The sequence below is a fragment of the Vanacampus margaritifer genome, chromosome 7, assembly GCF_051991255.1.
Source record: "Vanacampus margaritifer isolate UIUO_Vmar chromosome 7, RoL_Vmar_1.0, whole genome shotgun sequence".
NCBI classification, from domain to species: domain Eukaryota; kingdom Metazoa; phylum Chordata; class Actinopteri; order Syngnathiformes; family Syngnathidae; genus Vanacampus; species Vanacampus margaritifer.
The window spans coordinates 375,147-394,139 of NC_135438.1; the positions used below are offsets into that span (position 1 = coordinate 375,147).

The 18,993-nt window shown below is 50.2% G+C and overlaps 3 protein-coding genes across 6 annotated transcripts; 1 reads left to right on the top strand and 2 right to left on the bottom strand.

Moving 5' to 3' along the window:
* The first annotated feature begins 1,080 nt into the window (after positions 1–1,080).
* Positions 1,081–10,256, top strand: LOC144054890 (macrophage mannose receptor 1-like). 4 transcript variants are annotated; one of them, XM_077570279.1, is made up of 24 exons: positions 1,099–1,280; positions 2,184–2,398; positions 2,492–2,601; positions 3,078–3,175; positions 3,264–3,326; positions 3,430–3,585; positions 4,114–4,214; positions 4,334–4,457; positions 4,530–4,568; positions 4,645–4,812; positions 5,850–5,969; positions 6,041–6,148; positions 6,241–6,273; positions 6,340–6,489; positions 6,599–6,742; positions 6,853–7,223; positions 7,340–7,463; positions 7,532–7,589; positions 8,366–8,432; positions 8,497–8,630; positions 8,700–8,743; positions 8,812–9,045; positions 9,585–9,739; positions 9,822–10,256. In XM_077570279.1, the coding sequence occupies exons 1-24, from the start codon at positions 1,214–1,216 to the stop codon at positions 9,909–9,911; spliced, it is 2,973 nt and encodes a 990-aa protein (XP_077426405.1). In that variant the 5' UTR covers positions 1,099–1,213; the 3' UTR covers positions 9,912–10,256. The 4 variants fall into 4 exon arrangements, with proteins under 4 accessions (XP_077426408.1, XP_077426407.1, XP_077426405.1 ...); XM_077570280.1 differs by having other exon boundaries at positions 1,123–1,280; positions 2,160–2,398; XM_077570281.1 differs by lacking the exons at positions 8,700–8,743; positions 9,585–9,739; positions 9,822–10,256 and having other exon boundaries at positions 1,090–1,280; positions 8,812–8,980.
* A 1,311-nt stretch (positions 10,257–11,567) lies between these two features.
* LOC144054897 (mitochondrial import receptor subunit TOM20 homolog) lies at positions 11,568–13,837 on the bottom strand. Its single transcript, XM_077570295.1, has 5 exons — positions 13,579–13,837; positions 13,030–13,076; positions 12,876–12,957; positions 12,670–12,812; positions 11,568–11,800 (listed from the first exon to the last, which is right to left on the bottom strand). Exons 1-5 carry the CDS (start codon positions 13,700–13,702, stop codon positions 11,756–11,758), a joined length of 441 nt encoding a protein of 146 aa, XP_077426421.1. The 5' UTR covers positions 13,703–13,837; the 3' UTR covers positions 11,568–11,755.
* A 1,248-nt stretch (positions 13,838–15,085) lies between these two features.
* On the bottom strand, positions 15,086–18,246 carry LOC144054894 (interferon regulatory factor 2-binding protein 2-B-like). Its single transcript, XM_077570292.1, has 2 exons — positions 17,244–18,246; positions 15,086–15,769 (listed from the first exon to the last, which is right to left on the bottom strand). Exons 1-2 carry the CDS (start codon positions 17,827–17,829, stop codon positions 15,219–15,221), a joined length of 1,137 nt encoding a protein of 378 aa, XP_077426418.1. The 5' UTR covers positions 17,830–18,246; the 3' UTR covers positions 15,086–15,218.
* Positions 18,247–18,993: the final 747 nt, after the last annotated feature.

Below are 18,993 nucleotides of genomic sequence, written 5' to 3' on the forward strand. Positions count from 1 at the left end.
TGTTTCGTTGTCGCACTCACACGAGTTGTTGTCCCAATTAAATATATGTAAAAAATGATTCGATGTATTAATGTCATTTAATATTTTAAACTGAACTTCTTTAGCTTTATGAGCAATTGGATATGATAAGCAACGTTTCCTTATTCTTTTTGCATCATCATCGCTGTAATCCCCCGTAGAATATCTTTTCTTTTCAGTAGGAACGGAGAGCACCGTTCAGCTAAACTCAAGCGTTTATTGGGCAACTTTCAGCTGCCAAAGACGACGCCTTCCAAATAGAGTGAACACATTTCGGATACATGAGATAGAATGCACCACCAATTGTTGAGTCGTTGCTTTAAATTGGGCTGGAATGGCTTTAAGAACTCGATTCAACTCTCTAAATAAACACAGAAGTCTGTATGATTTAAAAAAAATGACCTTGTTCATTCATGAGATGTGAAACAGCCCAAATTCCTTCAGCCATCCACTTTCCTAAAAACAATGACTGCCAAAATATAGCTTGTTATTCCGTCGGGGGTGAATTGTGGGTTGTAAAATTGTGAGAGATCAAATTCTAGAAACGAAAGCATGAGGAATGGTAAACCCAAAAGAGTCTTTGTGCATAGCAAATGAATGAAGCCATTTTTAATTTTAAAGCATCATTCACAAGGGTGGACATTCGGACACAGCCTGCGCGTGTTCTTCAGAGTTCCCTTGCAACCTTGTGGCTTCCTGCTCGCCCAATTGACAAGAACGAGCATCCGGGCATTTCTGCGATTTGGGCAACGCAGTGCAACGCAAAAAGCTTCCTTGACGCGGTGTCAACAAACGTCGTCGTCGTGCCCGAGTGGCGAGGAAAGCTGTCGAAAAAAGTGTCACGTGCCTGCCTGCTTTCTTAACTGCTTTGTCTTTGTGGGTTGAAAGTTGCTGCCTGTCAAGCGCGTCGTCGCTTTCATCCCCTTGTGACGTGTCCCCGTCGTGGCCACTTTGGTCTTTGTTACGATGATGCCTTTTTATTGTCATGGGCCGAAGCCGCTTAGACGAATCACGTGACCTCGTTTGGAAAGGTGAACAGTGGAAGAATGACGTCACGTCCCCTTTGCCATGCGTGCGCCGCTCGCGACTGAACGCTGCGTCACGTCACGTCAGTCCGTCCGTCACTTGAGTTGAGCTGTCGACTTGTCGGGTTCTCTGCGTGGTGGAATTTGTCCACATTGTGGGTTCCTTCGGGATGAGGGCTCCGCTTACCGCGCTCGTCCTATCATCACTCTTCAGCATCGCAAGGGTGTTTTGTGCAGGTGAGCGAATTCAGATCCACTGGGAGGAAAATGGCCAAGTCGAGGTTTAGTTTGCCCAAAAGGCGACCTACTTGTTGAGCTCTTGTCGAATTGCCACTTAAGAGCTGTGCTTTCTTCTCCAGCTTCTTCACATTGCGTGTGCTTTTGTACTCATTTGGAAGTTTCAGACGGCAGACATTAAGCGCCCCTTGATTGGCAAATGGCGATCAGACAATCCATTCGTGCACATCAGAGGCATGAATCATGATGGATGGAGAGGCAGACTAACAAAAAAGTGCTTTCATTGGTGGCAAAATGATGTCATAAACAGAACAAAGAAAACTTACACACGCACGTCATTAGGGCAGAAATCGCAATATTGCAGTAAATGAAGTGTTCGAAGTAGCGAAAGACATGCAACATTGATATTCATCATCAGATGACTCAGGCAGGGTTTGCTCTTGTAATCTCTACATGTGTGAATAAAAGAACATAGACAACAAAGTGATGGATGATTTTCACCCAAAAGACAAACTTAATGGACAACGCTGTCAAAAAGTTGGCAGTTGAATATGTTTGGATGCAGCCAGCTCGTCACGTGCCACCACAAGAAGGCCGAGCAGGCCTGCAGCCAATCGCAGAGCGAAAACAAAAACAAAAAGAAAAAGAAAAACAAAGCTGCTGTTGCGCACCATGTGAAACTTGCGAGTAAGTGAACCAGCAGCTCCCCCTGCTGGTGAAACACAAAATTACAGGTAGTCTTCGTCCATTTATCTCCAGTGCGTCCAAATTGCAGGCTTTTCATGTCCTTCGGCTCCTTTTCGCTTTGGTTGATGTCCGCATTTTGTCTTGTGAGCATTTCGTCAGCAACTGTGAATGAAAAATGTGCCGTTACGTCAGACTAAAGGCCAAACGTGTCCTCAGACGGTCAGGAGTGGACATGCGACGAGGCCGCCGAGTGGCGCCGTCACGGCTCCAGCTGCTACAAGAAGATGGAGGCCCCCAACGGATGGCTGGGGGCCCGTCAGCACTGCGTGTGGGAGTGCGGCGACCTGGTCAGCATCGCCTCGGAGGAGGAGAACCACTTTGTGAAGAAGGAAATGGGCGGCCGCCCGTTCTGGATCGGACTTTCCAATCTGGTGAGACGCAAGCGCCGGCGGCCCGTTGACCGCTTGCCGGCACGCCGTTGACCGCTTGCCGGCACGCCGTTGACAACTGCAGCCTTTCCGCAGAATTGTAAGCAGCTTTGGTGTCAGTATGAAGCGGGAAAACAGAACCTGACTTGGTCTGACACCCGCCGGACGGCGACCTACGCCGACTGGGCCCAAGGTCAAGATGGAAGGTAAGAAGGTCACGTTTGCATCCTTTTCATTTGCAGGCAGGAACCATGTGGACATTTTGGAACCTCTTTCCAAATTGTGTGAGGGGGGAAAAGGCTTGTTGACTTTTCATCAAAAAGGAGCGAAAATCGTCCCGTTCCGAGGGTTTCATACTCTCGTTAACAAAAGAGGAACAAAATGTTAAACTAATACTAAAACTCGTTTTTGACGTCACTGGCAGTGAATGAGTTAATTTAGCCTAAGACATGACACAGGAAGATCCTTGCCATTTTTGTCATCATTTTTCTGACAATTTTTTATATGTTAAAAAATGATTTGTATTTTATTTTTTAAACGTTGAGGCTAATTATTTGTCTTTTAGTGCAATTGAACATCGGCTTGACCTATCGGTTATCAGTCAATCGGTATCGGCCTTGAAGAAAACGTCTTCATGTCTCTGTCAGCAGTTTGACGGAATGTCCCACCTTTCTCCCGACAGCTCCAACGTTAGGTCCTGCGTCTACGTCAACCGGGGCAAGTGGACCAGCGGCCCGTGCGAATCCCCGTGGCCGTACATGTGCGAGCGGGCGCCGGACGGTAAGCCTGCGTCCGTCCGTCCGTCCGTCCGTCCGTCGTCGTGGCGACCTCCAAAGGAGACAAACGCAACGGAGTGGTCTTCCCGCAGGCTGCCTGGAAGGACGGACGTCTTCCTGCAAACGCTACGGTTCCCATTACAACGGCGTGGAGAGTGAGTCGCAGCCGCGCTTGTTTTTGCAGCTGCACGCATTGCCGCGTTGCCGCGTTGCCGCGTTGCCGCGTTGCCACGTTTGTTTGTTTGTTTGTGGCTTCAGCTTCCTCCTGCGACCCTGGCAACTTGCTGTACGGCGACTTTTGCTATCATGTCGAGTATAAGCAGAAAAACTGGTGGGTAGCCGAGGAGTTCTGTCAAGGACTGGAAGGTCACCTGGCCAGCGTCCACTCGGAGGACGAGGTGACGTTCTTGCTTGGTGAGCGCCAGGGTTAATTACGGTTTGGGAATTTTCTTTTTTGTTAGTTTGGAGTTTTGTTTTTTCATTTTACTTGGTTTTATTTGGTTTCCAGGGAGGTTCTGTTTGTTTTAGTTAATTCATTTTTTTTCATTATTATTATCATTTTTAATGTGTATTACTTGTGCGCAGAGGTGGCAAATCCAGGTCCAGAAAGTAAAAAACCCTGTCAGTTTGGCTTCAAACCCAGGTGCTAGCTAGCTAGCTAGCACCCAGCTAGCAGGTAAATGAGCACCATGGAAGCTAGCCAGCGAGATAGCTAGATAGCTAGCTAGCACCTGGGGTTAAAGCCAAACTGTTTTAGCCATTGATGCTAGCTAGCTAGCATCAATGGCTAAAATGGCATCCGTCAATGGCGTCTGTCAATATTGACAGCATGTCCACCAACTTTACAAAAGCCGACGTGACGTCAACATTGGCAAACATTGTCCGGGCCGTCGCTCAGCTGAGCCGATGCCGACTTCAAGCTCTTGTTGTGATTTCCTCCAGCTCACATTTCACCGCCAAGCGAAGAAAGCTGCTTTTGGCTGGGACTCGCCAACAACAACAACAAGAAGCTCCGGTGGACCGACAGAACGCCAGTCAAGACGGTAACGCCTCATGAATGCTAGTTCAAGTAACTCGTCATTTCTCGTGATTCTCTACAATATGCGCGACTTTGAAAAAAGCAACTTCTGCAAATTGTTCAACTTCCCCGTGTCTCCCACAGGACGCCATCCCGTGGGAGGAGGGACACGGGCCTACAACTGTGAAAGACTGCGCAGTCCTGCTTCCTTCTGGAAAAGTTCTTGACACGTCTTGCTACAGCGACATGTCATTCATCTGTAAAAAAGGTGTGAAAGTCACAAGCGCTTGACCTTTGCACTTTGCTCTCTCATAACCTGACCGCTCTGGCGTCCTTGCAGCCAGGGTCCCAGGGCCTCCCGATGTCCTTGGGCCGCCAGGTGGGCGTCCCGCCCCGCGGGCAACATGTGCCCTCTGGTCACACCGGCCCTCAAGTGACCCGAGTCTCGCTTGCAGGCTGTAGCGCAAAGTGCGGCTGCTGTTGGCTGGAAAACCACGCCAACGACTTCTGCTACCTGATCAACCTGCCCAACAAGACCTGGGAGGACGCACGAGACGACTGCGTGCGACACGGAGGAGACCTGCTCAGCATCGCCGACTCACACGAACAGACCTTCATTCAAGGTAGGCCGTCCGCCCGCCCGTCCGTCCGTCCGTCCGTCCGTCCGTCCGCTCGAGATCAGAAGTGTTGCAAAGGTATGATTGTGATATTTGTAGTATTTGAGGTGCTCAATACAAAATCCATCCCAAAGAAGGCGAGGCAGACCACGGGGGACACCGCTCCGGTTGGCCTCCACGTGGAACGCGGACCACTCGGACTCCACGTCCTCCCCCCGCCTGCCTTGGGACATGGACAAAGTTCTGTCCGAGACGGCAGTTGAAGCTTCATCTGAATGTTGCCAGCAGATCCTCCTCATTGTTTTGGGTCTGCCGGATGGGATCTTCCGTCTTTGCCCACCATAGGAGGCAACGCAGCACCAGGTGGTGATGGACTGATAGCTCCGCCCATCTCTCAAGCGAGTGTCCAAGACTTGTGGTCTCATGTCCGATGACACGACCACAGAGTCGATCATCGAACTGCGGCCTCGGCTGACCTGTGCCGTCCCGGGTTCTGATCTCGATCCTTCCCAATGACGGCCTTCCAGCGTTGAAGTCCCCCAGCAGGACGATGAAGTCCTCAGCAGAGGTCGTCTCCAGCAGCCCTCCGAGGACTCCCAAGTAGGGTGGCTTCTAAGTGCGCAAACAACACATTGCCTTTTTGGACCTGGCCCGGCCGGACCCCTGGGCCACCAGGACCCCTGGGCCCCCAGGACCCCTGGGCCACCAGGACCCCTGGGCCCCCAGGACCCCTGGGCCACCAGGACCCCCAGGACCCCTGGGCCACCAGGACCCCCGGGACCCCTGGGCCACCAGGACCCCTGGGCCCCCAGGACCCCTGGGCCACCAGGACCCCCAGGACCCCTGGGCCCCCAGGACCCCTGGGCCACCAGGCGCTCGCCATCGCGCCTCACCTCCCGGATAATGTTGTCCGTTGTTTTCGTACGTCATTCCAGGTGTCTGAGCCTTCGCCACGGGTGACTCTGACAAATGTTTGCTTAGACACGCAACGAAATGTCCGTATTTTCCTGCTTTCAACCTTTCAAAGCACTTTTGCTCCAAAGGTCTCTACGCCTTTTTGCGGGCCGCGGACTCTCTGTGGTTGGGCGCCAACGTCACCATCGCTGAGGACGGCGGCAAGTGGATTGACGGATCCCCTTTCAGTTACGTCCACTTAAACGCAGGTCAGTCTCAAACCCGTGGTCAACAGCGGGGCAGAAGGGAGGAGCGCTAAAGGTCTGTGGTCTCCTTCCAGAGGACGCCCCCGATGGACGCTGTCTTAGCATACTCACCGCCAACGGCCGCTGGAAATTTGACGACTGCCGGAAGAAGAACGGCTACATCTGCAAGCGAAGAGGAAGCGGTCAGACGAGACGCTCGGCCAAGGCTGGAAAATAAACTCACCGTAGAGTCTTGTCTTGGCGTTGACGTCCATCTTTGGCTTTTGTCTCACAGGAACGAGTCCAGAACCTCCACGGCCTCATGACGGTAAGTCTCCTGGAATGGTGACTTGAAAAGAGGCGCGAGAAACCTGACAAGGTGCTTCTCTGGCAGGTTTCACGGAGCGCCTGATCTGCCAGAATTCGCACCAGGACCTCCTCTCATGTCAGGGCGAGGATCAGGATGAACGCGTCATCCGCATCCAGTCGGCCTTCTACGGACGGAGGAGCGCCGACGTTTGTCCCACCGATGAAGGATCCGACGGTACGATGCGAGAATCCACAATTTTGGCTTTTCTCATGTTGACTTTTGTTTGTGAACTGGTCGAGAACCCAACGCCATCCTGGTCCAAGCGGTGTGTGGTGACTTTCAGGGAGGTGCGCGGTGGAAGGCGTCCTCGCTCACTACAGGAACGAGTGCGACAACCGTCAAAAGTGCCACGTTTGGCCTCTGAAGGACGAGTCCTGTCCTGCCGTCTCCAAATATCTCCAGATGGTCTACAGCTGTGAGCCCAAAGGTGCGCTTCACGTCTCCTCGTCTTCTGTTGTCCGGTTGGGACGGCAGACAAGCGACCACCGAGCAAGAAGTCTGGCGCGGGCATCTCAGATGACCTTTTGCTGTCCTCAGTGTGTCTCGATACGCTGGGCGTGGCCAACGGGAGCATCGCAAACTGGCAGTTGACCGCCTCCTCGTCCATGAGCAACTTCACCCCCAAGAAAGGCCGCCTGAACGGGAAGTCCTGCTGGAAGCCGTCACAAGACGGCAGGTCGAAAATTGACAGCGAGCCGTCAGCTTGGCGTGACACCGCGTCGTGCTCCTCCTCCTCCATGATGTCAGACGCCGGCAGCTGGATCCAGGTGAACCTCGGTCACATGAGAATGGTGAGGGGGATCCAGACCAAGGGCTGTTACAGCACCAGCTACCGGTCGTGGAGCTTCAACCTGGAGATGAAGCTGAGTGTTGATGGCAGAAGCTGGACTTCGCACCCGTCCGGGCAGGTGAGCCGGCGCCGCTCTGGCGCCGCCCTGGCGCCGCTCTGGCGCCGCTCTGGCGCTTGCTCCTCCACATCGTTGTCGTTTTTGAAAAAGACACGTTGGCGATGTTGTGTTTCTAGTTTGTGGGTGGGGGCACTCGCGTGTTTGGCGCACCCGTGTCCGCCCGGTACGTCCGCATCCTGCCGCTGGAGAATGGCCTGAATTCCGGCCTTCGCTTTGACATCTTAGGATGCGCGCTTGCCGGTGAGCAAGACAAGACGTCGCTACGCTTGCTGAGAAAAAAGACGATTTGACTTCTTTGTGTGCGACAGACGTGAGGACGACCTGCGGCAGCAAGTTCAACAGCCTCCGCTTGACCGATCCCGAGACGTGAGTCGCACTTGCAGGGTTATTATAGTTTGGGGATTTTCATGTTACTTTTATATTTAAATTGAGTTACTTTTCATTCGTTTTCAGGGTGCTTCTGTTCGTTTTTATTCGTTTTAGTTAGTTAAAAAATGCTTAGTTTTAGTTTGGTTTCCGTATTAGTTTTTGTTAAAAAAGAAAAGAAAAGTGTATTACTTGTGGGCAGAGGTGGCAAATCCAGGTCCAGAAAGTAAAAACCCTGCCACAGTTTGGTTTAGGCCATTTATGCTAGCTAGCTAGCTAGCAGGTAAATGAGCACCATGAGAGCTAGCTAGCTAGCTAGCAACTGGGGTTAAAGCCAAACTGTGACAGGGTTTTGACTGGACCTGGATTTGCCACCTCTGCGCACAAGTAATACACATAAAAAATAATAATAATAATAATGCGCAATATTTAATAAGCATCACGGGAAAATCATGAGAAAAGTAACTCATTTCTTAGCTAGCAGCTGCTTTCCTATTGGCTGCTGCAGGATGACGTCACTTCTGTGTGACGCTTTCAAACGTCCCGATTCCGGTGAAATAAAAAATCATCCCCAAAGGCTCGTCATGTATGAAATGAATGAGCAAAGACTAAAAGGAAGGATTTTTGCTATCATTTGACTTTGTTTTGTGAACATAAAATTCGTTTTTGCCTTTTGAAAAGCAGTTTTTTGGTGAACCCAAATAACCTTGCACTTGACACGTTCGATGACGACGACCTCCCGTCGACGACCGGTCAACATCTAAAGTCTTCTGCAGGTTCCACTGCCCGGCAGGATGCGCCAATCGCGGCCACAAAGTCTTCGGAACGTTGATTTACGACGAGGTACGCCATCGCACGAGCTGCCGGTTGAATTGTCGTCGCTGACCGGCGTTTCTTGCGAGCGCAGGACTCGAGCATCTGCGCGGCCGCAATTCACGCCGGCGCCATCGTCAACGAGATGGGAGGCGACGTGACTGTGATGAACGCTCCGGAACGGAAGGCCTCCGCTGGCTCCACCAGGAACGGGATCGCCTCCAGACGGTGAGCGCTCAACTTTCCCCGCAAAGTCCCACGAAGAAGCCGACCGACTTTGTCACTTTGCTGCCGCAGATACGACGACTCGACGGCTTCGGCTTTCACGTTTGCAGACGGAGGCGAGTTTGTAAACCTTCTCGTTATGTTTCGGATGACGACTAAAGCCGCGCGCGATTCTCTCCCGCAGAGTCGAGATGCTCGGGAGCTGACTGGGCGGAGTTTGCCGGCTTCTGCTACAAACCTTTTGAGGACCAAAAGACGTGGCTGGATGCTCAGTACGCCTGCAGGGATCTCGGTGCCGAACTGGTGTCCATCCGCTCCAAGGTGGAGCAGGCCTGGGTCCAAAACCTTCTCAAGTCGCTTGCGGGTCCCGACACTAAAAGCACAAAGTATGCGGGAGAAATGGCATCTTCAGGAGAAGGTACGAGAGCGCCTGACAAAGTGTCAGCATTTGCCTTGATAACATTTGGGCTGCCTGGCGCTGCCCGTGAGCGCTCGCTGGCGTCGCTAAACGTGATTGGGAGCAAAACCTGGTCTGCACACGCGCCGTCATCTAAAGATGGCCGCCATGGCAGCCAAAACGTTGCACTTCTCATTCCTGTTAACCGCGGAGGGCGCACGGGGACAAAGATGGTGGAGCCATGCTAATGCTAAGCTAGCGCTCACGCCAGCAAAACCGCCAAATGCAGAATATTGAAGCCAGTTGTGCGCTTTCTAATATCAGCCGCCGTATTTTGTACTACTTTGTGCTAACGTCACATTCTTGACTTCTCTCATGGACGACATGACGACGCCATTCCGAAATAATGACTGGATATTGTGAACAAAAGTTTTTGAGCCTTGGTTTTGTATGGCGAGGTCGACCGTTACGGTGAAGGCGGGCAACTGGTACCGTGATGAGAATGTTGGACCTTCTGCAAAGCGGATGTTGACAGACGTGTTCCCGTCCGTCCTCCGCAGACACCAGCCACATGTGGACCGGACTCAACGACCTGGTCGACCGGGGCCGATTCTTGTGGTCAGACCGCCAAATCGTCACCTTCACCAACTGGGCCCCGGGAGAACCCCAGCACCGCGCGGGCCTCGACGAGGACTGCGTGGCCATGTTGCAAAAGGTGCGTGGCGGGCCAGCGGCAGCGTTTGAAAGAACTCCCGCACCAACGGTGGACTGGAACCCTCCTCTGCTTTGTCTTTCAGACGGGAAGATGGCGGCAGATGAAGTGCGCGCAAGTCAACCGCTTCCTGTGCAAGATGGCCAAAGCGCATCGCGCAGTGAAGGACACGTGAAGCCTTCTGAACACTTTCCACCCAAAACGCGTCAGGCTTCACGTGCACACAGCACCCTCTGCTGGCCAAATTGTTTATTGTCATTTCTTCATTGGGTTTGTCGGCATGCAAAACAAATGCAACCAAAACAGCAAAATGGAGTCTTCATTTATGTCATGGCAACCTGGCGCGTTTCGGACCCGTTGAAAGCAGTCCGAGTTGAAGGCTCACGTTGGATATTTCGGCAGTTCTTATTTGAATGATGGCCTGGGTTCGAGTCACGTTTGGATAGGATTGTAACAATGCATGCATGAGAAACTGTTTTGCATTCAAAATGTGATTTCAAATAAATCCATCCAAAGAGAACTGAAAGGTTGGCTATCAATCCAATTGTTTCAAGTCCATTTACGGAAAGTGCAATACACGCGACGTGTGCCCGCTTCCCGCTGCTGTTTAGTGAATATTGAGAGGAGTCATTTCAAAGAAGACCCGGAAGCAACTGCGCCATGCGATGACCTTGAGCCGAGTGCGGACGTTCGTCATCTGTTGTTGCCGACAACCCTCCGTGATGGCGCTTCTTCCGTCTGCTCTGCTTCGGCACCTTCAACATCTTTGGTGTCGGGTGTTCCAGGCCAAGGTTATTTTAGTTAACGGAAACTTATGAAAAACTCGAAAACTCAAATCGCAAAAACATTTTCGATAACGAAATAAAATAAAAAAAACGAAAATGCTTCTACTATAGCAAAATCATTTGTTTTAGTCTTTGGGAAAAATTAATACATGAACCTTTGGGGATGATTTTAAAAGTGATTTTAGGAAATTGAACCGGAGTGTCACAAAGATGTGACGTCATCTGACAGCAGCCAATAGGAAAGCCACTTCAGATGACGTCGCTCCGAGGCGACAACCAAATGCAACGTTAGCTAAGAAATGAATTTTCTCATGATTTTCCCACGATGTTTATTAAATACAGCGCGCAAATCCTGGTCCAGAAAGTCAAAACCCTGTCACCGTTTGGCTTCAAATCCAGGTGCTAGCTAGCTAGCTAGCAACAATGGCTAAAGTCAAACTCGGCAGGGTTTTGACTTTCTGGAACTGGATTTGTCATACACATAAAAAAAAAAGAAAGCATTTTTTAAATAACAAACTAGACAGAACCACCCTGAAAATTAATTACAACTAAATTTTAAACAAAAACGCAAAACTAAATGAAATTTCCAAAACTATAATAACCCTGTTTCCAGCCATCCAGACAGGTAATCTGTGTTTTGGATATTTTTTCCCCCCTTTTATGTGAAGGACCTTGCGTTGTTTTAAAGCATGAAATGTGCTCTTCAAATTTAGATTTGATTGATTACAAATTGATATTTTTTTAATCATTAAAAAAAACGTTTGAGAAATGCAGTGCATGTATTGAGCTATTTTACATTTTATGTTAAGTGTTTGAATTGTGAGAGGAAAAAAAACGTCACACCTCAAATAACGGCTCGTCATGTTTTGAAAAATATTGTTTGGCCTCAAACGTCTCGTCGGGATGATGGACACGCCGGCTAAAATCACTTTTAGCTCAAAAATGAAAAATCGTGAGCTGTATTAGGTTGACTTTGCGTTTTGTGGGCCGTTGTTTTCGGAAGGTGACGAGACGTCGGCGAGTAAATGCTCAAGTCACAAAAGACAAACGTTTGTTCCCACTTTTATGTTTGCTTTGCGGGATGACAGGAACGTGACGTGAAAGGTCACGAAGAACATGAAGGACAAAACAAGAAATGGCCGTGCGAGCTTCCAGGCAGAGCGTCCGATCGATCGGACCACCAATCGGGGGTCGGCGTGATGGAAGAAGACGAGCAGGATGAAGACGGCCGACGTCACTCAATGTCGTCCTCGCTCAGAGTCTGCGCGCTCACAATACGCTAACACACACACCAGTCAAACGTTATCAAAATTGAGCAACATCAATACAATGTAAACAATTGAAAATGTTGTTTAATTCTTGGATTGAATTCATTGTTTGACTCGTTCTGGTAAATTGGCATGAAAATCCCTCACCTTTCGACAACATTTGCCGTTTAGAAATCAAAATAGGTCACCGACGTGATTCGTGCAGATCCGATGAGAAAATATTTCATGGGGGGGTTTGGGGGGGGGGGTTGGGGGGGGGGTGACCAGAGTTTCAGTGATCGGTACCGATGACGGCACGATTCACGTCGAATCAAGACGGTTTTTGGAGTCAATATTGACCCTTTTGAAAATCCTCATCAGCCAGCACTTTGCCAATTAGACATCAGTACGTTCATTTTGGGATTTATTTGAAAGGGCAAATTCAGCAACATTTGACAACGCAAATGTGGCCAAGATTGCAAAGTTCAGCTCATTTCCATCGTCAGTCCCTTGAGCGGATGCAAGCGACCGCCTCAAACGAGAGTCAGTAAAACCACAAATCCATTTCAAACAATATTCAATAATATTACACAAGTACATTTCCCGTACAGTTGATAGTTTAAATGTAATTGAATAATAATAATAATAATATATAAGCATAATAATAATACCCATCCATGATCTGAAACACCCCAACAAGGGTAATAATAATAGAAATCCTTTAAATATACAGCTAATATATATTTTAAAAAACAAGATTAATTTGAATAAAAATGTAACTGTAGTTGTTAAAATGTTATTTTTTTAGAAGAAAAAAAACATTTTGAGAGGGAAAATGTGTTTGCTCAAATCTCCTCGCTTTGTGCGGTGAAAAGAAGGCGTGTCATGTAGCGTCGCCCACCTGGCTGATGGTGGGCAGCTTCGTGAGGAGCATCTGGAAGACGGGCGGCGGCAGCGTCTGCTGCAGGACTTGCAGGAGCTGCTGAGGCTGCCCGCAGACGGCGATGGCGTTGGTCAGGTGGTCCACGCCCTTCTCGTGGTCACCTGCAAAAGGCGGCAGACGCTCACAAAAGGCCCAGCGACTCTCACTGCGCTCGCTGTTGTTACCTTGGGCCAGAAGCTCCTCCCCCAACTGGATCTCCTCCAGGAAAAACTTCTGGACAGCTTCAGAGTCTTTAAGGTCCGGAAGCTGCTCGAGGTTGAAACAAAGTGCACGTCAACACGCGTTGTTCATCTTTCATCAAAGAAACGTTTGCGTCACCTTGGCTATGCCCGCTCGTTCTTTCGCCACCTTCTGCTTCCTCCGACCTGAAACAACAACAAGACACATTCGCATCTTCGTGCTAAGGTCGGTTGGGTCTCTATTCATTGCACAGCACGGTTGGGCCCGGACAGGTTTCATAACTAAACATGATAAATCAACAAATCATGACAATTCCACATTTTGTTTAATGTGGTTGCGGCTCGTGCTGATGACGTCAACTCGTCGCACTTGCACAAGCTGTCATCGTTGATCAACGCTCAGTTGAGAACCGGCGGGCCAAAAACAAAACACTTGAATCGATCGGTGCCGAATGTTTGCCGAGCGTCAGCAGATGGAAGCCGAACTCCGCGGGTGGCCCACCATCACGTCAGAGCCGCAGTGACGTCACGGGGCGACTAAAATGTGCGCAATGCGAAGGGAGTCCGGCTCGCCTAGCCTACTTCACATTAGCCCTCAGTCAGTGGAATGAAAACAATGTGAAATGGAGCCGATGTGATTGAATGGCGATGAAGACGGACGAGGTCGGCACTCGGCAGCCACACTCACGTTCTCGCAGGCTGTTCTTAAAGTTGGGGTCGCTGCGTCTCTTCCGGTCGAAATAAATGCAATAACCCACCAAGAGTGCCCCACACACTCCCGCCGCGATGGCGCTCGATTTGCCGACCATCATAGCTCCGAAGTGCGGCTCCGTCGGGCGGCCAAGTCGGCGATTTTTCTCTCCTTTTCTCGTCTGTTTCAGACTCCGGACGGCGGCGGTAAGCGAAGGCAAGCAGGGAGGAAGGAAGGACCCCGGAAGGACCCCGGAAGGACCCCTAACCTTCACAGACTTTCAGTCGCCCGCCAACCGCCTGTCAGAAAAGACGCAAATCCGGGGAAAATGACAATCCAGTGCTCCTCGAACATGTTACACCGTGTTAAAAAACGATTAAATGAGGGCTGTCCAAACGTTTTCCTTTGCAAAATGGGCAAAATGCGAGCACAGGTACGAACGTACCAAAGGAGCGACGACTGACGTGATTCTCGCAGCTGCGCACTTCGCATGCATTTGAGCAGGAAATGTGTACATTTGTAACAATAAAATGATGGGTTGAAAAAGAAAGTCCATGAGAAGTACGGAGATGAGTTTTGTTTTTTGACTCTTCACATGCAGTGGAAAGGAATGAACAGCAGAGGGCGCTAGTGAGCCAGTGCATCCCTTGCCTCCCCCGACGGCAAATCCCTGGAATTTATGCAGGCAGATGGACACGCCCCCTCTAAGGCGATTGTTTATGGACGTCAGGAAAAGCGAAAGGCCAAGGATATCGAACGGCAACTTTGTGCACAACACACAACAATTACAAGCAGATATCTTGGAATAACTTGTCACGCGTACATTTGATTTGTTTTCTAACCTTCGGATTGATGGCACATGTGTTGGCATTGATTAAATTAAAAAGGGCAATCTCATGAATGATACTGGGAGGGTTGAATTTCTTTCTTTCTCTTTGTGATAACCATATATCTACTTTTGCACTCATTAGAATGAGACTTAAAAAAAAAAAAGATTCTTCTTCTGAATAAATTCTTTGCATATTTGCACAGCCAAAAAAGCTTATTGGAAACCATTTATGTTTATTTGCAGTATGGATTGGCCATTTTGTGACCTTTGGAACTTGATATTACAAGATGATATTGTCATTGACTTTGTGCAACTTGAAGGGAAAATGCTGTATTAGCTTGTGTCGGTCTTTCTTTTGAGGACATTTGATGTATCCAAAGTATTTGTGGGATCAATTACTTGTCATCAATCAGGTGGGAACGTCAGCCTTCCAAAAATCTGCATCGCTTTGTGAGCAGGTCGCCTGTTTCAAAACAGCCTGGTCACAAAAGCGTGCTGCCATGTTGGCACCGTCACCATGACGACCACAAACAGGAAGTGGCTGTGCGCTCATTTTAGACGGCGTTATCTCGCAGCCGCCTCAGCACCGCAGGTGAGATAACGCGCGTTGACCTTAACATGTCAGCCCAAAGACACTGTGGGGCCGATTGCATCATGCATACGCGCACACACAGCAAGAGTGGCAGGTTTGTTTTTATTGGCCAAGTGCTTGCTGCCATTGGTCATGTTGGAAATTGTACAAAAAAAATGTGTGTGTGTCTGTTGCCATGGTTACGAGTCCTCCAAAGGGCTCCGAGACAAACGATTCCTAAGAGTCCCGCTCCTTCTTGACCTTGACGTCTGCGGCCAGGATGGTGGCGATCTCGCCCTGCATGAAGGCCCAGGGCAGGTCGGACCCGGCCAGGGGGCAGCGCCCCCCGCTGGGGCAGTACACCTCCCCGCTGGCGCCCTGCGTCTTGATGCTAGCGCGAGAGCACGGGAAGCAAAACTTGTGCAACGCCACCGACGGGCACTGGACGAAGTGCGTGTCCTCCAGACGCTCGCGGCACAGCGTGCAGCACAGCGGCCCGCCGCCCGCGTCCCCCGACGGGGTCCCGCCTTTGGCCGCGCCCGCGTTGTCCGTGGCCAGGATGAGCGCGGCCATGGCCGACTGAGCGTGCGGCGGAGGCGGCGCGGCGGCCTCAGAGGGCGAGAGGGCGGACGAGAAGCCGGGCGACGCGCCCGCCGTCCTCACCGCCTCGCTGGGCGGCGGCAACCACGGCGGACCCTCGCCGCCGTTGCACTTGGGGGCCGAGGCTTCGCCGTCCGGCTCGGGGGACGCCTTCCGCTTCATGCTGCGCGGCGGGTGCTTCCCTCGCTCTGCAGGACGTCAACACACCACAAGTCAATTCAAAAGCGCAAGATTGGACGACGTTCAATGCTAAAGAAACGCACAAACTGTGAACGAGGGTCAGACCCGTTCATCGGGCGATGCCAGCACTCGTCAAAATCATCACAATCGGCTACTTTTGCTAACCAAATGCCGGCAAATTTCTTGCCTTTTATGAGTTTGCGAATCAAGCTCATATTCCATTTGAACGACACGACAGCACAAATATCGCCGCATCACAGGATTTAGATAATAACCCCAAAAAGTTATTTTAGGAAAGTCCGTTGGAAAACAAAATAAACACAATTTTTTCCCATCAAACAATCAATTTCACTTTTAAACAAAATGGTAAACATTTGGTATACATTAAGAAACACTCTGCCATGTTAAGTTTAAGTAAAGCAAACAAATCAAAGTAAAAATTCTACTTAGCAAGTCCAGACACTATTGCTACTCATGTTGTCCTTGGGGCTAATTAGTACCCACTGGTATTAGCCTGGAAACAGATCCTAAAAATCTCTGTTTTAATCGAATCGGCAAAGAACAAAAAACGGTCTCCATTTGTTTATTTTTAGTTTGCCTAAAAGAAATAAAAACCTTTCAACTCAAAATGTCAAATATGTCCATTTGGAATTTAGGACCACAACTTGAAGCCTTCTTGGTCCATGCATTAAAGAAGAATATTGCAACATATCTTTCTTTTTTTTTGCCTGTATTGACGACTCCTGATTGACCGATATCGATTTTCATCTTCACTATTCCCAATCAAAGTCATTCTTTGTCCGTCCTATGATTCAAAGATGACATGAGGTGTGTTTGCTTTTGCTTTGGAAGTCAAAAAGACTTCATGGCAAAGACATGAAAAAAATGTAAATAAAATAGCAAATATTCTGAACGTCCTTCATTAAATGCATGAAATGATGTTTATTGCTCAAACTGTGCTGGCTTCAACGCAGCCAATCCGCTGTCACGCGATTTTGGATCATCTGCGGTCAAAACGAGTAGTGACATTAATCTGCGTTCATTCATGATTCATGCGATACATTTTCGTGACGAAGGAATCAATGAACGCATGCTTTTAAACTTTGCCAGCACTATTGATAAGATGACAACTGATATGAAGTTCATACGATGTTTGCTTTTACGTTCAAACAAAAAGATTTCTTAGCGGCGTCAATCAAGTCAAACGTTTTAACATCTACACACAATTGTGAATATTCATACTTGCATTATTTGTCGACATGTGAACGAAGCAATCGTGAGGGGTGGCCATTCTACCACTTGTCTGAAAATGACGTCACAGTGTCACACGGGTTGCTCTTGCAAACGTCACATGAGCAAACCGACAAACAGGTGGTCCGTGATTGGTCGTGAGCGAAGCCCGCCTGTCGCTGTGACGCCATTTTCCGACGTCAACAGAGGCGAGGTTATGTCTTCCGGTGGTCGTGACGTCACCCTACCTACCTGCCTTGGAGGCGGCGGCCACGTGTTCTTTGTCGAACCTGGCGTCGAGCGCACGCACGGCCATGAGCTCGCGCACGCTCCTGCCCTTTTCCGCCGCCATGTTGTCCAGCATGCGCGGGTGGCCGACGTGGAGCGGCGGCAGCAGGCCCGGCGGCGGCGGCGGCGGCACCAGCGCGCTCCCGCCGTCGCTTCGCCGCGGGTTGGTGGGGCTCTGGCGGTTCAGCTCGGGCGGCTTGTCCGCTTTGGGGAAGCCGTTGACGAGCCTCGCCGCCGACGTCGCCCCCGACGTCGCCGTCTGGTACTCCGGGCCCAGGCGAGGCGGCGGCCTGTCGGTCAGCGGGTAGCGGGCGGAGGCGAGCTCTGCCCCGGCCGGCTGGTGCTGGAGCGTCTTCCCCGCTCGGCCCTCGTGCAGGCCGTGCGCCCGCTTGAGCTGGCGGGCGGCGTCGATGACCGACTGGACGCGGTCGGCTCCCTCGTAGTTGACGCAGCCTCGGCACACGGCCTCGCTGAAGTCCCAGATGACGGCCCACGGCATGCGGGGCAGGTCGCACAAGAAGCACGACTGGCGTCTGTGGGCCGCGGTCATTGTGCGCTGGGCGGCTGGAAGAAACCACCACGACGACGACGACGTCGGGGGGAACAAGCAGACGCGGCGGCGGTTACGAGCTGCCTCGCGATCCGCGACCGAGCTGTCGTCGTCTGTCGTCGTCGTCGTGGTCGTAAACACGCGCAAGCTGTCGACGTCGGCGTTATGGCGTCAGAAAGCGGTCGCCCGCCATCATCTTTCCCTCAGCCTCGTGGACGCGCTCGGTGACGTCACAGCCACGCACGTCTTACTTCCCGCTTGGCCGACTGCTAATCCAAAAACATTTGATCGATCTATCGATCTTGTTTATACAGGCTGAATGCCATTTCCTGGCTAATGTCGGTACAATAATCGGGGAGCTAATTTCTTTACGCTTGAAAATCAAGTCAAACAATATATATTAAAACTATTGGTCACTCCAATGGCAATGCAAGATGGCTGCCCTCTTGCTTCAGCTCAGTCATATAGAAGGCGGTGATGCCAGGAGCTCCGCATGGTGGCTGCTGGTCACGTGACACGACTGTCTGCCAATCATCATGCGCGCAATCCAGCGTGCTAAACGTGACGTTCCAGCAGAACACACGCGCCACAACACTAAATGTTTGCTGATCTTCCGCATCTCAGCGGACTTTTGCAATTTGCCAGATCGATGAAGCGCTCGCGGGGAGATTTGCAGACTGAAGTTGAAGTTGCCGTGGCGAGTCGCTCTACTTACTTGAGCTTAGCATGTTAAAAAAAGAAAACAGGGTCACGTGAAGGTCACTACAGCTGATTAACAGGCACATAAACAATGTGGCCATCACTAGCCTGCTATGTTAGTTTGAGATTGATGACATCATCAGTTCGTCAGCAAAACTCCTGCTTTTTTGGAGTCATTTTTCTGAATACAACCCGCCGGTTTTCGGAATATTTTTTAATGACAGAAAAAAAATACTCAGAAAAACGGAAAATACAAAAATTGACACACAAAAAAAAGCTCCCCGAAATTTTTGGGGCATAAAAACAGGAGTTTTGAATGCAATACGCTTCAGTACAAATGCGACGGCCGTCAACAAAAACATTTGAGAATCACGTTACATGACATTTTGGCAAAACACAGCAAACGATGCCAGTTCAGGTCCCAAAATTCGTATCTTGACTGTTGAAAGTGTAAAGGACCAAAGA

Bases quoted from the DNA above. Each gene is read 5' to 3' on its own strand.
- LOC144054890 (XM_077570279.1), top strand. From the start codon at position 1,214: ATGAGGGCTCCGCTTACCGCGCTCGTCCTATCATCACTCTTCAGCATC. The intron at 1,281-2,183 runs GTGAGCGAATTC...ACGTGTCCTCAG, and splicing joins CGCAAGGGTGTTTTGTGCAG to ACGGTCAGGAGTGGACATGC. The intron at 4,569-4,644 runs GTGGGCGTCCCG...TCTCGCTTGCAG, and splicing joins CGATGTCCTTGGGCCGCCAG to GCTGTAGCGCAAAGTGCGGC.
- LOC144054897 (XM_077570295.1), bottom strand. From the start codon at position 13,702: ATGATGGTCGGCAAATCGAGCGCCATCGCGGCGGGAGTGTGTGGGGCA. The intron at 12,958-13,029 runs GTGACGCAAACG...AACCTCGAGCAG, and splicing joins AACGAGCGGGCATAGCCAAG to CTTCCGGACCTTAAAGACTC. The intron at 11,801-12,669 runs GTGGGCGACGCT...TGTGTGTGTTAG, and splicing joins AGCTGCCCACCATCAGCCAG to CGTATTGTGAGCGCGCAGAC.
- LOC144054894 (XM_077570292.1), bottom strand. From the start codon at position 17,829: ATGACCGCGGCCCACAGACGCCAGTCGTGCTTCTTGTGCGACCTGCCC. The intron at 15,770-17,243 runs GTAGGTAGGGTG...GACGTCCTGCAG, and splicing joins GGCCGCCGCCTCCAAGGCAG to AGCGAGGGAAGCACCCGCCG.